This window comes from Carya illinoinensis, chromosome 3 (assembly GCF_018687715.1).
Source record: "Carya illinoinensis cultivar Pawnee chromosome 3, C.illinoinensisPawnee_v1, whole genome shotgun sequence".
Classification (NCBI taxonomy): domain Eukaryota; kingdom Viridiplantae; phylum Streptophyta; class Magnoliopsida; order Fagales; family Juglandaceae; genus Carya; species Carya illinoinensis.
Window position 1 is genome coordinate 19,584,135 of NC_056754.1, and position 18,077 is coordinate 19,602,211.

General features: G+C 35.5%; 1 protein-coding gene and 1 long non-coding RNA gene across 4 annotated transcripts; both read right to left on the minus strand.

Annotated features, from left to right (window-relative positions):
* Nucleotides 1-294: 294 nt before the first annotated feature.
* On the minus strand, nt 295-2,795 carry LOC122303663 (homeobox-leucine zipper protein ATHB-6-like). The gene is made up of 3 exons (XM_043115537.1): nt 2,173-2,795; nt 1,534-1,907; nt 295-1,401 (listed from the first exon to the last, which is right to left on the minus strand). Exons 1-3 carry the CDS (start codon nt 2,231-2,233, stop codon nt 871-873), a joined length of 966 nt encoding a protein of 321 aa, XP_042971471.1. The 5' UTR covers nt 2,234-2,795; the 3' UTR covers nt 295-870.
* An 8,248-nt stretch (nt 2,796-11,043) lies between these two features.
* LOC122303664 lies at nt 11,044-16,599 on the minus strand. Of its 3 annotated transcripts, XR_006240789.1 has the most exons (3): nt 16,328-16,585; nt 15,093-15,208; nt 11,044-12,776 (listed from the first exon to the last, which is right to left on the minus strand). It is a non-coding gene; the product is annotated as an uncharacterized LOC122303664 (long non-coding RNA). The 3 variants fall into 3 exon arrangements; XR_006240787.1 differs by having other exon boundaries at nt 11,044-15,208; nt 16,328-16,599; XR_006240788.1 differs by having other exon boundaries at nt 11,044-16,188; nt 16,328-16,599.
* Between the last annotated feature and the right edge of the window lie 1,478 nt (nt 16,600-18,077).

Below are 18,077 nucleotides of genomic sequence, written 5' to 3' on the forward strand. Positions count from 1 at the left end.
TTTTAACGATTATCTATAGAGAATATCAAAAATAATGAAGACTAGACCAATCATAAAATGAATTTGTTATTAATATACTAATAGAGTTTCAAATACATTATTTTGGTTTATCATATCATATTTAATATGAGAACATCTCAAAATGTATAATAAAAAAATCAATTTTTACCATTAAACAAACATAGTAAGAATTATGATAATGCAACGTAAATACAAATAGAATGAGAGAAGATGAAATGTAATATAATATCTATTATATAAATATATTTATATTTAGATGAAGAAAGCATAATATAAGAAAAGAAAGAAAAGCGAGATAATAATTATTTCTGCATTACAAAGAAATATGTCCCTAGCGTTAATTCAAAGACCCTTTGTTCTTTTAAATTTTTTTTACAGGGCAGGGAGACCTTTTCTCTTTCTCTCTAACCCATGCCTTTCTTTCACTTTCTGCCCGTAGGAGCACGGAGTTCAATTACGACCTAATCATATTCCCTTCCCGCACCGCTTTTAGAGGAAAGAGAGAGAAAATCCCTTGGCGTCAACTTACACCAACCAAACCCCACGTGAAACCCTCTGGCTTCTTACTCTCTCTCTCTCTCTCTGATTCTACTGCTCCAATTTCTTTACCATTTTCTTGCTGCGTCCACCGCTTTGATCTCTCGCCTGCTTCAACTAAACCCTGCTCGATCTCCTCTCCAACTTTCACTTTGCACAGTGGAGAACGAAACCAAAGCTATATAAATTATGTAACCCTTCTTCCCGCACCACTTCCACTTTACAGTGTTTACACAACTCTGGACCTCACTTAGGTACCGCTTTTTGGCTTTATTTATCACAATAATAATCTGAAACAAGGGTTTGCTTTCTTTAGTTCCACTGCTCAGTACAGTACCATTGAAGGGTCGGAGCTTGTTCGTCCGAGAAGATATTGCAGGTCTCCTCTCCGCTAAAGAAATTGTGCTCCTCCATTTTCACAAACTGTGGCTGGAACTGTTTCTGGAACTGGAAGCAGGTAAGCGACGGCGGCGGTGAATTGGAGCAACTGAATTTGAGGGAAGACGACGCCGGAGACATCAAGAGCTGCTGGTTCTGAAGGATCCCCGATGAAGAAGTCGCAGCGTTCGGGCTGTTATCCTCGTTTAAGATCGCGCTAGAGTCACTGTCCGACGAGCCGTCTTTCAAGTCCACGGGGAAGAGCGAGGCCCCGAGTCCATTGGTATGGTTGAAGCATTCGAAGTGCAAGTCTTTTGAGTCAGATGCGGGCAGAGGAGGAGTGTCCGGAGCTGCTTTGCTCTGTTCGATTGGTTTGATATCGGATTCCGCCACGACCATCTCTTCCTTTACTGAAAGAGTGCTCACTGCGCTCTCATCATGGAGCTTTGTTTTCAGTTCCCTGATCTGCAGCACAAACGAACAATTACTTAGAACCTAGAAAACTACAAATATTCGAATATTATATATATAATTCACGGGCAACATAATGAACGTTTTGCATTTACTGAGAGCTAGAAAGTGTAGAATTTATTGCACCTCTTTGAGTAGGACTTCATTGTCACGTTGTAGGGCATCGTAGTTGAGCTTGAGAGTTTCGTAATTGGCTTTGAGAACGCCGTAATCTCTCTCCAATTGCTTGGTTTTCCAACGGGCTCGTCGGTTTTGGAACCAAACAGCTACTTGTCTAGGTTGCAGACCAAGTTCTTGGGCCAGCTTCACTTTTCTCTCAGGTTCGAGCTTGTTTTCTACCTCAAAGTTCTTCTCCAAGGCCTTGACTTGGTCGACGCTTAATCGGCGCTTCTTCTCTGCTATGTGGCCGGATTCTTCGATACAACCTTCTTCTTCTAAGCCGTCCAACATAGATTGGAATTCCCTGCTGTAGACATGGTTGTTTCTTGGACTGTGTTCATCTACATCAATGGAAAATATACAGAGAATTAGGAGAAGCATCTTTAGAAAGGGAAAACGGAAATGAAAGCCAGAAAGTTCCGAATACAGGAAAGACAAAATAGCGAATTTGAAACGTAAAAGTGTCTGAAATTTTTCCAGGCGAATTGATGATTTTTAAAACAACAAAAAAAAGTTCAGAGACAGGAAAACACAACGCACATGACATGGTTTATGTCCGAAACATAGAAATACAACACTGTAAATGAATTGTTCTTTATAGAAAACCTGTAGTTGGGCAGATGGATATCAAAGCACCCAAGGAGTCTGAGCTGCCAAGTCTCTTCATGACTGAAAAGAAAAAGGAACTCTCTTAACAGATCAGGGTCCTTGTTCTTCTTCTTTAGTCGTTTGTTTTACGTTTTCGGTTGGATATTTTTAGAGCTCAAGGTGGGGTGCTTATAGCTTGTGTAATAATTCAGTTAAGAGAAGGCCAATGAATAAGAATCCCCACGTATAGGACCAAACCAAAATGTACAAATCTGTATACAACCGTACAGCCACTTCTCTCGCTCGGTTCCCCTGTCTTTCTCCAATTTCAATGCTTTCCCCTCTGAACCCATCAAGAAAAGAAAGCCAAACCAAACCCAAAAAAAAACACCAACAACACAATCAAAACTTACGATCACTGCAAACACAAAGAAACCCACAAGTATAAGTAAAAGAACAAACTCCCTCACTCCACAACTCCTCTCTCTATAACATCACTCAAACGATTTAAAGAAGCTGAATTTTCAGACTATGGTTTGTAGTCATTGGAAAACCAAAGTGAGAGGGAGAGGGAGAGAGGGGGAGGGTGAGGGGAGGGACATTAGCGAAGGCCAGTGAACCAGTTCACGACCCAGCTGGCCTCACTTTCTCTCTCTTTAAATAAACTAAGTTGGGTCAGATGTGGGGTTAAAATCTTAACTGGGGTTAGGTCACAGTTCGCATTTCACATTTCACATTTGGCAAAATGAAATGAAACCAAAATTCAATCCAAATGCAACTCTTCAACCACTGCCTATACCCGGTGCTCAACCGGTTTTCGACCGTTCTATTTTCTTCAGGAGTTTATAAGGAGAAAGAAAGAGAGAGATGAACATTGATAAGTGCACAGGAATGGCTGTTTGGCTCGGCTTCTACAACGGCTCAGGCTCAGCTCCAGAAAACTCGGTTGGCGTCAAGTGTATCGTGTGCCTATCTACTACGCCGTGGTCGGTGCAATTAATCGGCTATTAAAATAAATCTATAAATTTAGTTTTCGTGTACACACAAATGTTACAGTCCGGTAGAAATGAATAATAAAATCACTTTTCCTGCTTACACCCAATAGTAAGTAAATGTAATGTAATTATTTAAAAAAATAATAAAATTTATTATTAAAAAAATTATATTTTTTTCTAGTACTTATATTTATTATTTTTTTAACAAAATTGTAGAATATTTATTCACTTCACGACTGCAAATATCATTTCTAAAAATTTATATTTCACTGCACTACTCTTTACAAAATTATCTCATTCTCGATTGAATTGCTCATCTGGAATTGCCTCCTCTTCTATTATTGTTTTAAGTTTCTTGTATATTATTTTTTATTTTATTTTTATGATACTATATTCATATGATATTGTCTACTAATTCTTTATTTCTTAAAAAAAATGATTCAAGGATTAAGAACAATGACACATCAACACAATAGGAGAGAAGTGTGATGTAAATGTAAATATATAGCATTATTCAAATCATAAATTTGTATTGAGAAATTCTACATATTGCATTCTTATATATATCACTCATGTGCTACTTTAATATTGATATGGCATTATCCGTCGAGTTTGAATTTGTTATTTCAAAAAGGTAGAGTTTATTTAATATAGTTGATCGATAATGTCACGTTAGCATGATGTGATAAGAGTAGAGCAAGAGTAATATTAATAAATAACATAAATCTTTCATTATAAAAATGACTACCTTAAGCATCTTCTTATATATATCCTTTAAGACAAGAAACTTAATAAATCATGTGAACAAGTCTTTTACCTATTTTAATTACAAATATTGTAAAGTGTCCGTCCACATCAAACAAATTATAAGGTAAAGCATTGGCTTTTTACTAATAAGACTTGGCCTTTAGAAATGATTTATAACAAAAATTTTGAACCTTAGACCAAGGAGAAGCATAGTCACTAGACTAAGAAGAACCTTAGGGTTTTTGATCATCCTCTTATATTAAAAGAGTTTAGTGATGATGAAAGGGTGAGAATTAAAGACATATAAGCAATATTATCTTTAGGTTTTTTAAAGATATTGTAATGTAAAATTTAGATTGCACTACAACTACCGAGAATCCCGAGGAATTCTCCCGATTAGTGCATTCTTTTTTTTTCATGTATTTTTTTTATTCCACTTTAATATATTAAAAAAATTACAACATCATTAAAAAATTCTTCCTTAATTATTAAACAAAAATTAAAAAAAAAATACTATCATCAGGAACCATATCGGGGACATATAGCCGCATTTCCGGCAAAGCTTTTTAAAACTTTGAGCATTATTTTCAATTTGGTTAATCATATGAAGAAGGATATAATATTAAATAAAATGAGTGATATTTCTAAAAATGACTTGTCCCTTTTGAAAATGGTAAATTCTTTCTTCGATAAAGTCAAGCGCTCGATTACCACTGGCTCCTGCCATGGACATCCATACCCATCATCCAACTTCTATTGGTTCTGAACAAAACGGCCTGTTGGTCGTTTATAGAGTATACCTTTCAATGATCAGTCGTTGCCACGCAGAGAAAAGCTGAGGTGGTCACTTAATTATAATTGGTTCCAACACTTAATGGAATTAATATATAGTATGATTCATTGACTTGTTTATTCTTTTGTTTGTTTTTTTTTTCACCCTCGATCTCCTTCCTTGCCCTGATCATCGAGGCCTTCTAAAGATTTGTAGGTATTCTACTATTTTTTGTCGAGAGGCAATTAATTAAGGAAAACTCTATGTACAACCGCGCGGTATCCCCAACGCGTCCTCTTGTCCTACGTGGATAAAAACAAAACGGCGTCGTTATCTTCTCTTCAAAATTCCTTCTTCTTCTCTATTCCATTTTCAGAAACCTTCAATTTTCCTCTGTTTTCTCTCATCCCTCTCTTTCGATATTTGTGTTCTCTCATCCCATCAGGATCCCGAGAAACTCCATCGATCGATTTCCCTCTGTGTTCTCTCTTCTCCCCGACCCCGCGAAGCTCATCCCCTTCATCCTCACCCCCAATCTTGCATAGTCTTTGCATACCTTTCTTATCCTTCTCCTTCTTCATCCGCTCTGTTCCATACACTCGCTTGAGAAGAGAACCGCCACCACCATCTTTCTCGCCGCAGTTATTAAATACGACATCGTTGCACTCTGCTGCGTGAATCACCAACTTTGAAGATCCTAACCAGTGGTTTCACGATGTCGGTTGAGCGTTCATCTCTTCATTCTCGATGTGCCGCCACCAACACTACTCGACATCGATGCCCTGACGGATGGGTTGTCTTCTCAGCACATCCGCTACCGAACACCGACCTACCCTCGATGGAGACAACCACAAACGTCACCGCAGCACCAAGGAGATTCTCATCACCAACGGCGTCCCCACCAGTAGGGCCAGGGAGGATGCTATCGAGAAAGGTAGGTAGAATAAGACGAGATACACCGGCGACTTCCCAGCACCAGATCATCGGAAGCCTCGCCAGGACATTGCGTTCGCCGGCAACGCCATCAAGGATTGGATTCCTCGCCACGCCAACATATTCGAGAAGCTCGCCAAGGTTCTCAAAAATCCCCAATTTTGATTCCATTATCCATTGTAATAAGCTCAAGTTTAAATTTTGGTTTTCTCCCAATTTGGTATATTGAAATCAAAATGCCCTTATTATTATAATTGTTGAAATATATCATTTTTGGAGTTTTTTTTTTTTTGTTGAGATCAGGCAAGGGACTTATAGCAATGTATATAAAGCAAAGGATATAATAACTGGGAAAATAGTTGCTCTGAAGAAGGTTAGATTCGATAATTTAGAGCCTGAGAGTATAAGATTCATGGCCAAAGAGATTCTTGTTCTGTGCCGCCTTGATCACCCTAATGTGGTTAAGTTCGAAGGCTTGGTGACTTCCACAATGTCTTGTAGTCTTTACTTGGTTTTCGGGTACATGGAACACAATCTCGCAGCTTGCCAAGGAGTCAAGTTCACTGAACCATAGGTTCATTTTCATTACCACTCAGAGCTACGGGTACGTGACGACGGCGACAGCAATGAAAGACGACGAACAAAGACGGCACTTTAGCGAGGGCAATCTGTAGCTCAGGTTTTGGTGCTTTGCAACTCTACTTCAAAATGAATTTTTCTCTTCCCCGCGTTTTGTTTCTGCTTTTTCATTTTTTTTCTGACGTGGCAGTTGCCACGTCAGTCACGGGGACGCGGCGGGATTATTTCCCGGGGGTATGTAGCAGTTCTGATTAATTAAAAAGTAGAAGGGAAGGAAGGGGGTGGAGGAAAAGAGAATGATGTTACCTTACTAACAGAGTTCTATCAATCTCAATGGATGATGCATTGGGGGTACGGATCTTCCCTCCACCACATATAAATATATATATATATATATATATATATATATATATATCAATCTCAATGGGTGATGCATTGGGTGAACCGGTACCCTTTTTTTAAGAATTCCATGCAAGGAAAAAAAAAAAAAAAAATCCCACTATTAAAAGAAAGGCCATTCACCTAATATGAACATATATATCTATACCTAGGAAAACACTACTCTCATATAAAATTTCGATAGAAATTTTTTTTATTGAATTTCACTTTATTTTTTAAAATTTTTGTTTCTTAATGATTAAGTTAAATGAATTTGTATTTTTTTATTTGTAAAAAATGTTTAAGTAATTTTAAAAAATGTTTGAAAAGAAAGTAAAAAAACAAAAAAATTAGCTTATTGGTGAGAATTCTCGGTGTGAGAATCCTTTGTGTACATAGCATTGTCCATATATATATTAGACTAATCATTGAACATAAAAACCATGTTCTACCAATGTTCTTTGTAATAGCTTACTTTTGAGATTGTGAACTTGTTTAGTGAATTTAAAGAAAAATATCCATTATGAGAAGAGGAAGTTCGTAAAATTAAAAAAGATGTGTTAGCGGGATTGTATATATTTTCTCCTTTAAAGTTCGTAGTACTGTCTAACAAGATTATCCTATTTTAGGTAGTAAATAGTTGAAAATGAACTAGATTTTAAGGTTTTGAGAGATTTCCTGATAATAGTCAAAACGAGAGAAATACTTTATTATTTTCTCATTTTTTCTCAAAACTCTCTGTGCATCATAATGTAAAAATGATGAGTAGATGAAAGATCTTGATCAAACGGTTTGATAAGCCAATTGATAATGATATCCATATTCTTTTACCCCACCTTAAGAAAAGAGTGCAAGAAACAATATAACTCAAAACTTGATGTCCTTCTCCTCTCCTCTTTTTTGCATTGATCCCATAGTTTTAAATTTCATTCCGTTCCAATACACAATAAGCCCTCATTCTGTCTCATTGTAAATTTCTGTCTGTTTCGGATTGTTTTAATGGAAATTTTGTATTTTTCGTGGTTGGATATATGACATTTTTGTAAATTTTAAATTTAGATTGCATTCATATAATTTAAAAATTTAAAAAATTTAAAATTTAAAAGGAATTTATAAAGTTTTAATAATTTCTCAACTCTTTATTTATTTTTCTTTGTTTTTTTGTTGTGTCTCAACTTAAATTTGTGATTTTTTAATATTATCTTTTGACACCAATATTTCTACTTTTTTTTTTAGGTAACTTATCAACATATTTTCAATTTAAAATATTTCAACGTATATAACACACATAAATACATGTATGATACACATTTATATATACATATATTTCTTTTTTTCATCATCAATATATATATATAGCTAGTCCTGAAATAATAAACTGAAACTCAGTATCAAAATATTTCATTTTCAGTACGAAAATCAGAATGATCACTGAATGGAACTTAAAAAGATTGGTTAGTCCATTTTTTCTGACTTTTCTTTGCTAAGTTGTCCAGCAGAAGAGGAACACCGTAAACATGCATAATTGCATTTTAGAGAAGTATCCCCAGAAAATGATAATCTTATAATTAGTTTACAACCATTTTACAACTCTAATTAAGATGAATGGTAGTCATGTAAAATTATAATTATTTTCAATGAAGTGACGTAATTACATTGATTGATTTAAAGTGAGTTTTAAAATAGTTATAAAAAAAATTGTAGGCATATCATTGCCCTTGAAAGTGTCCAATATATTGACTTATTTTGCTTCTTCTACATGGCAAAGCAAGATCCACAACAAATTATCAGAAAAAAGTATATCAGACCGACCATTTATGTATATATTTTGTCCAACGCAAAGATTGTGGTGTATAAGAACGTGAAAGCGTTTGTCACACGTATATAGTTTATTGAATTGTCAATTTTACACAAAACTACAATTTGTCAATGGTTCTCATATACGATGCAATGCAAGGGCCATTTTCAGCAGTTCCCAACCTGGGAAAGGCAGGCACAAGTGGACAGTGGGTTTTTAGCTGTTAGTCTCGTCGTCATCCAACGATGGGTTTCGTTGCCATGTAATGATGGGACCCACAAGTTTTTTTTTAACAAAAGAAACAGCACGTTGGGTTGGGTTCTCAAGTTTCCACATAGCACCACACAAAGGGCAACTGCTGAGTTGTGTGCATGTGGGAACTCTTTAGTCATCCATGGGCAGAGTTCAATGACACTTGCATTGGCAATCAAGGTAATGGGTAAGAGCTAGCTAGCATAGAGAGAATTGGCCTTTTTTGAAGGCAATGTATTTGAAAATGACCCACAACAGAACCAATCTGGACCATTGATTTGGTCAAGTTCACACCCAAATTCCACACCCTTCCCCCCCACATAGATTTTGGGCGGTGGGTAAGCCATGGCTTGAAGTGCCGTCCTGTGAGATGCTGGGTCACTTATCAATCATAATAACCACAGTAATAAGAACAGTAGAGAAGAGCTGCATTTTGTGATAAATGATGAATTGGGTAAATGTATGTGGCAAATAATAATTGGGGGTCGGTGACTTGCAGAAAAGCTTCCAGACAGCAATTGCGGTTTTCTTGTACTCTTTATCAGTGTTATTATTATGAACATGTGATAAGCATGACTTCAAAAAGACACGATAACTTAGTTGATTTGGGTAATGATGATAAGTCTTTGAAGAAAGCCACCAAAACAAAAAAAATGCCTACACAATGATTGAATTCTCCAAGAGCATGGGGCACTTATCATCTATGACCAAAGCTTGCCGGTGCTATAATGGCCAGAAAGGGTATATAATCGTTAATAAAACCATTAATTATTCAGAACCCGATCCAAAGGAGCTGAACTAGGCTATATATTATCCCTACCAACCTCTCTTTCTCTCCTTGAACTGCCCAAAAGACTCGATATTTGGGGCAACTCAGATTTCATCTTGTTGCACTAATCGGAGGACAAAGAGAGAGCTTCTAAGAAACTGCAAAACCCACAGATATTTTCATATGATAATGATGTCTTTCAACGTGGAGCACATGATTTAACTTAAATTATTAAACATATTTAAAGATTGGCAAAAAGCAAGCTGGACTAGCAGACAGACACCCTATATCACAACTTTTCTTTCAATTCCAGGAGTCAATTTTCACAACTGGAAAACAAATTTTGAGCATGTCGGGAATCAAAAGTCTTCAAATTCTACGGCTGCAGATACTACGAATTTGAAAAATTTTCCTCTAGGCAACCAAACAGCTGGCTAGTTTTGGGCCCACAAGATTATGAACGCAACACACTTGCCAATTGAGAGAGCCACTGGCACCTAATCTCCAGGATGGTTTTGCTAATCCTCTTAATTAAACCTGTCTTCTAATAATTTCTCCAAAAGCAAAGGGAAGTCGGAGAAGGTAGCAAACTTTCTAAGTTGGGACAAAAGTAAAGGGAAATCAAAAGAAAAGAGAGATATTTAGGAATATGAAAGAGACATGCATCATGCATGTAGCAGGTATGCGTTATGTCTAGTAGTGTTTGATATAACAATGGAAATAGAAAGGAGATGAATACAGTAACCAATCCATAATAAACCGGAAGTTTTAGAGGAAAAAAAGCAAACAGCAGTAACTGCCAAATCTGAATCCCATCAAATTCATCACTCACTCATTAGATGGAATTCACATGCATTTTTTTTTTCCCTTACATTGAGCGGGCTATATTATTTCCAGAAGAAGAGAATGAAGGGTCAAGCTTGAGTTCAATGTTTCAAAAGTCATAGAAAAAAAAAGACAGAAACTGCTTCCCTGAGTTCTCATGCCATAGAGAGTAGAAAAGAGAGATGTCTTTTTGTTTTTGGTTTAGCTCCTGGGGCCTACGGGCGGGTGTGCATATACAGAATCCTGGATGGGTACAAAAGAAAGAAAAGGAAAGGATATGAAATAAAAGTAGAAAAATGAAGAAAATATATGGTTAGGTGGGTGGGCTTTGTAGAGTGTAGACACCCTAATGGTAGGCAGCTTTTCTTTTCTGATATCTTTTCTAATTTGTGAGTGCTGTCTAAAAGCCAGTTTGAAAAGTATGGGACTCAAAGACTTTTGTGTTACAGCACTTTTAACCATGTAAAATAATTTTCTTCCTACCCCACCATCCTAAAAAAGAATAAAGAAGGAATAAAATATAGGGGGATAAGGTTTGGTTGGAGGGCTGTCCGAGTAGCTTGCATCACGAGCTGGTTCTCACAGACAACTCACTAGAAATCGTTCAGAGACATACTCATAACCTTGGATACCATACAAACCTATGAATTATTGAATTTGGGAAGAAAAGGATTGAAAATGATAGTCATACTTCTTAAATGACAACTCATAGCCCCTAGGTTTTGCACTCTTAATAAACAGTATCACTCATTAGCTAAATTCTACTCGATTTACATGATAATCAGACTCAGAGATGAAAAGAACAACAACAAATAAAAAAAAAAAAAAAAAACACCATGAATTAATAAAAAATAAAAGGGAGATGAACTTCCTTGATATAAAAATATTGAACTCTTGGATGTACAATATTTATGTCAACTGTCGTAAGATTTATTTTCTGAATCTTCCAACCAAAGCATAGGTTAGAAATTCTTGTGGGGCGAAATTTTGGTTTTCCATTGAGACGGGGAAAAAACCCATTCTTAGCTTAAATGAGCTTATGGTGCTTTAGAGAAGTTAAATCTCCTTTTTAATGTTCAATACATGAACTAACTCCTAGTTTATCTTCGCCATCTCAAGAGGCATTCACAAGAGACTATAAGTTGCGTCTAGATCTAATATCGAACTTCAGTCCATCTTTCTGCTCCACTTTCTATTCATGGCAACTTTAACCTGCAGAAAGCATCCACCTCCTGCCATTGGCGCCATCATTTCCGTTGTCCAAAGATAATAAAGACAAAATAGTTTGAACTTTTATCCACCTCTGAAAAGACATCTATCATTTGCCATTCATTCGCGACACCAGTCCAAAATTGATCGTTTATGGGAAACTAGAATGCAGCAAATCAACAAGCCTGTTGCTCCATCAACCCACATGCAATGAACTAATATCATCTGCACTATACTCAAGCCACCAGTTCGTGGAATCATCACATATATATACATACATATACATATATATATCATGCCACAACTACACAGCTACATGTTTCTTCTTCCTGGCGCAATTATATATCTCAAAATGACAAGGTATATCCGGTGTCCGTGCTTGTGTTCTACAAACTAATTTCTTTCATTTTTACTTTCAGTGCTGTTGCTTTTTGTGTTTACAGTCGGAATTAAATTTCTCAGAAGAATATCTTGGAATGAAGATGGAAAAAAGGTTAAAACTAAAGGACTACATACCTGACAGAAACCCTGACCTTAAAGATATAGGAAATTTAAACTACGTTCCTGTGACAAACAGCTACTGCTAACAATTTGGTCTTCAGCATTTGCAACAACCATGAAAATAATTGTGCGTACAGAACATGCCAAAGAAAAAGGTGACAACTGACAACCAAAATGACATTTTTTCAAGTACTGAGAAAGCAGTTAAAGTAGCATGGAGCATACTCAGTTGCAAATGAACTTTCCCATGATTTTATTTTCTTTTCTTTTTCAAAAGAAAAAAGGAAAGAGAAAGGTACCTCTAAAACCTTTTTGATAGCATCAATATATCTTGCAATAAAAACAAAAACCCCACTTACGGAAAACAAGATTCATGTAAGCACACAAAAACCAACCCTCTTAACCATACAAGAGTGAAAAAAATCGCCATGTTTTCTATGTCAATAACATGCATGGCCTCATATTTTAGTCGAAGAAATTCTCATACGTACACGAAGAGCATATTACTAACATCTAATACCTAAATAGATTGCCAGTTTTACCACTGTCCACATTTGTTGTGTTCCATCTTGATTACATCTACCGGGTCACTAAAAGCATGCCTAGTCGTACTTGTGCAGAGTGCATCTAAGTGGACATGAAGCACTTTGAGTGCCAGGCAAAGCATCTTTAATCAGGTCCAGCTTGTTGGAAAAGCAAACGCTTTTTCAGGAAGAACAAGTCACAAAAGAGCATGCTTAGTTACAATGTTATATCAATTGATACTTCATGATTTCTTGGGAAAATTGCACTTGATAACTGTAAATTACCTCTCATTTTCCAATATGACCGCCAAAGTTGTTAGCAGAGCTCTCATTTTGAGACCTACGGTGCAATTTACTCCCCCAATAAGACTTGTTCATTAAGGTAGATGAAAATAGGTGATGTGGCATGATTTTAAGGATTGGATCTTAAAGGAGAGAGCAAATTAAAAAAGAATGGTAGAATTTTTTTTTGGGTGGGGGGGGGGGGGGATTGAAGATTTAGTGGAGTAAAGTGTAATATTCCCTAGGTTTTTTTTTTTTTTTTAATTTTTATTTTATTTTATTTTATTTTTATAGCCATGTCAAGTATTTCTTACTATGTTATTTTGGTGTGCATTACATGCAAGCTTACAACATCCGTCTTTTTTAGGTTTTAAACGAAAAATATAAGAAAATGCACTTATAGTACACAAATAAAGACCCTAACTTATTTCCACCTTAAAGTAGATGAAAGAGTAATTGCAAACTACCTCCATTCCTTTCTTCCAACTGCATTACTATTTTGAATTTCACATGCTAGGAGTATTCATTTTTTATTTTTATTTTATAATGCATGCATGCTTTTTAATTTTGAGTATGTTTTTTGAAGCCATGTCTTTGAATAGTTGGATTTGATGTCATGCATCTATAATCCTCTAGCTCTCTCTGCCTTTTATGTGCACCAGCTTTGTTCAAGCGCTGTTGCTATTAGATTCATTTATCATACTTTCAAAGCATGCCCTTTAAGACTCGCACTTCACTTCTTATTCTGAAAAACACTGTAGGGCAGCAAGGCACCTTGTACCCTCACTAACAATGATGCTACAAGACTACCACACCATAAGAAGGTTAAAGCTACTCGACTACCAAAAGTCAAGCACATCTGTGATGCCCCAAGTTTGGGCATGGTGCTTAATGAAGCCTTGATATTAATACTGGCCTTGTAAAAATCCCATGGAACCTTTTATAATCATTATGGGCCATTACAAGAATGAAAGCAAGTAAAGCCATAGTAAACGACTTCTAAACGTTGTTTAAGAAAAAGGGGTGATAAGTTGGGAACTCTTAGAAACAAGTCATGGCAGGTAGCTTGTGCCTAATGAATCTTTAAATGTCTCATGCTCACTGAGATCTCAAGGTTTATAATATGGAAACTGATGATTAAGTGAGCACATTGGACACAAGTATTTGGCCAAGATTATAAATAACTGAATTCTAGAACATGACATAATGGAGCATGACCAATAGCAAGATTGAAAGGAAAACTATCGAAGTCAAACTTTCACTCTCAGTTTGAGCTTAACTGAACTTGTTTAAACATCAAAATGATACAAACCATTTCATCAGTGCTGAAAAAGATGATTCAATATGATATTAGCACTAATAAAACTATTCCTGGCAAGATGAAATGAGAACCATTAGACCAAATATTGAGCTTGTAACAAAAAGATGAAGGGACAAGATTAAGGCCTGGTGGCCTAATCACATCATAATACATATAGGTGCCAACTTAGAAATTATACGCCTGAAATTTGGAAATAGAACTGGCAATACTGGGAAGCCAAAGCACAAGGTGGCTGGCATATTTTGGCAGGCAAATTGTGCAATAAATTTAGTTGGCAAGTTTAGGCCAGAACATTTGTATTTTTTCTGATATACCCATATGTCTAAAACATATTTGATATGTTACCCAAATGTCTAAAACATAATGAAAAAAGGCAAAAAGAAGAAGAAGAAGAAGAAGTAGCAAAGTAAAACACAAGGAGTAAAATTGGAAGCTAGATCAAATTCTTGAATGAAGTCTACACTCATGGGTAAGCAAATATCTGATTTTATATATAAGCAAGTTCTATGGAGAAGCTGGGAGTAATATAGGTGAAATCGTATAAAATATTTCGCACATGTATGATATTGATGACTGAAAATATTGGCAGGATGCAAAGATCGATTGATCAATATGAATCTCGAGAGTGGATGGTTTACCGCCGCCCCCTTGTCTTGGAGGCTCTCTGGCCAGGGAGGGGATTGATATGGTAACCTTTTCTCCCGGTGCAAGTAAAAAAAAAAAGAGTGACAAACCCATTTAAACATGTTTAAGTTAACTGAATGAAGAAATTATAAAATGAGCATGCATTCACGATCAGGCAATGCTAATGGAAGGGAAACAATGCTATAAGTGGCACAACCTAACAAAAAATCCAAGGAGCGAGAAAATTACTTCCCAAGAACATATTTAGTCCCGATTCATGTGTGCGTGACCATATGTTTTTTTTAAGTGACCATGAGGTTAGTCACACAAGAATATTTATTTTCATTATTCCAAGAGACAATGGCAAGTTCAAATATAATAGTGATAGTAGGATTTCCCAGGACAGAATAAAAAAGATCATTGACTTACTCAGTTGGAGCCAACAGTTGCCAAAAGACTTCCACCAGAAAATTCAAACCTCAGAAAGCCACATATGGATGCAGTGCCAGTACCTAACTTGAAGACATCATTGTGGTCTACATATCCTGTGGTTAAAATTGAAAAGAGAATAACCAGACATATTGATATTTACAACATGAAAGTTTTTAGAAAGAAGAGGTAGAGTACGGCAAGTCTGTGCTAATCCTTTTTGTCCATAGCTGTGACTACTCAATTAGCAAATCATACTCAGAAAAATCCACAGTAAATGAACACTGCCTTTTTACATAAGAATGTGTCCAAGCAAGCACGTCATGCATGATCATAGTTCAGTACTTATTGGTTTAAAACTTATGGTAGATTGTATTTTTCGATCTTATATAGTTATCAGGATATCTTAAACCAAAAGCTTTAACTAGCAGATAATATTTCAAAAGCCAAAATTTTTTTAAGGTCCATATGGGAGCTTGAGTTCTTTTATGCTGTCTGCCACAATCCAAACCAACAGTCTTAGTTTGGTCTTATGGGACTAGAATGTTCAGGTGATATGCATTGCTTGCTAAAGTTAGAGTCTAAGATCACAATCAAAGTTGTGCGTCCTGAGGCAAGCCATAATCGAGCCTCAAATCTGCCTTTATTCACTTGGTGATTACACTTATAATTTAAATCATTAATCAAATCTTTCAGCCTCCAACCCTCATCCCCAATCCCTGGTGCTCGATTTGAAACCTGTTCTCTAATATACTATTCTACTTACATCCAAATTCATATAGACTTAATAATATCAATTAAGTACATCATTCAAATCCAAGTCTTCAACAAATCCACAATTTAAATTAGTCTAAATTGCATAATCTATTAACACAGTATAGTCACTAGTGGGTGGCCACACGCTGATCTGTGTGCACAGCCACACAATAACAAATACAAAAGTGAGTGTATAAACCTTAGTTATATCCCTCTAATCATAAATTAGAACTCTAACACCGATACTGTTGTTCTACACTTGTTTCATCCAGTCAAAATCTAATACCCCAAAGCTTTCCCTACGGAAATCACGGTTCCTCGTGAAGCTATAACTTTGGCACTGAAAAAGAAGAAAAATGCCTATTTTCAACACATCAATCACATTCTCAAAAATTAACCTGGCGTCGCTTACGAAAATATAACTCGACGCTATAAATTCTGAAAAAAAATAATTATAATAAACCCTGAGAAAAATCGACCTGGAATGAGAAAAAAGGCAAGCTTCTTCATCGGCGAGCTATCCCTCACTCTCGCCGGGTCCTACGTGATCCGGCTTGGGCTGACGAGGATTTGAGGTCGTTGATTCCTGGGCTTTTGTGATTCGAGGAAGGTAAGCAGTGATCGGTTTAATAGAGGAATTGAAAGGTTGATAGAAAATGTCCGGCCACTGGCCAGTGCAATTTGCACACGAATGAGGAAGGAGGGGAACGTTTTCAAGAAGGATTGTTAAATAGGTTTAAAAATTAACATTTCTACCTACATTTGTTTAAAAATTATTATAGAGTAAATGAATAGATATTAAAATCATTGGGAAAAACATTTTGGGGGGTAAATCGATCCGACGCAATTATTTTGTTTATTTTATTTCGTTTATTTTATTTCATCTTTTTACAAATAAATTAATATAAAAATTATTTGAATTACTAAAATTAAAATTAAGTGAATTATTATTTTAGATTATGTAACTAATTTATAAAAAAAATTATTTAACTATAATTATATTTATGATATTGATAATAATTACTTATTAACTTAGACTTTACTTTTTCAAAAGCATAATTATTAAAAATATTGGTTAATAATTATTAAATAATTTCATTATACGTAGATTATTCATACTTGTTTGTAACTTAGGTATTAAAAAATAATAATTCCCTAATTACTTTAATTAAATATAAATAGTAAAGTATGTATGAATATATTATGTATCTGCATATATTATTATATGATTTATGATACATTATTAATTTATAGCATATATTATTTAACATTTTATATGGTCAATGATAACATATTAGATGAAAATTTTATAATTAACTTATGTTAAAACTCAAAACAAGAAGAAATCGGGAGGAAACTTCCTAATCATTGTTTAAGAATAATATTTCGTAATAAAATATTGTATATTTACAATGAGACTCTTGCTTATATACAAGCTAAATTAGGTGGGAGCCAACTAAACTAAGCTAAGTAGAAAATTGTCAAAACAAAACTATAACTAAATTTATTTTTCCAGTTAGGCTGATTAGCTCTAATACTCCCCCTCAAGGTGGAGCATGCAAATTATGAATGCCTAACTTGGATAGGCGAAATTGGAAATGAGCTTTGCCGAGAGTCTTGGTGAAAATGTTTGCCAATTGGTGAGCTGAAATAACATAAAAAGTCTTGATAACACCTTTTGCTTGTTGTTCCCGTATAAAGTGACAATTAGTTTCAACATGTTTTGTGCGTGCATGATGAACTAGCTTCGCAGCCAATGAAAGAGCGGGTTTGCTATCACAATATAAAGAGGCAGGTGAAGAATGAGAAATTTGTAAGTTACGAAGAATCTGCAACAACTAGATGACTTCACAGTTGGTTGATGCTAAGGCACGGTACTTTGCTTCAATAAAGCTTCTAGACACTATATTTTGTTTCTTAAATCCCCAAGAAACCAATAAATCACTAAGGAAAAGGCAAAACCCTATAATGGATCGCTACTGTCAACGCAAGCAGCCTAATTAGAGTAAAAAAACCTCTAATTTGTGTAGAAGATGATGCTGGAAATACAATCCTTATGTAGGAGTTCCTTTTACATATTGAAGAACTCGGTAGGCAGCATCTAAATGGAATTTGCAAGCTTGTCCATAAGCTATGCTTAGAGCAATAGTAATGGTTTATTCATCTTCATTTTTGAAGTCAAATTTGAATAAACTTGCCACAATTTCATCTACATTGGTTTATTTATCT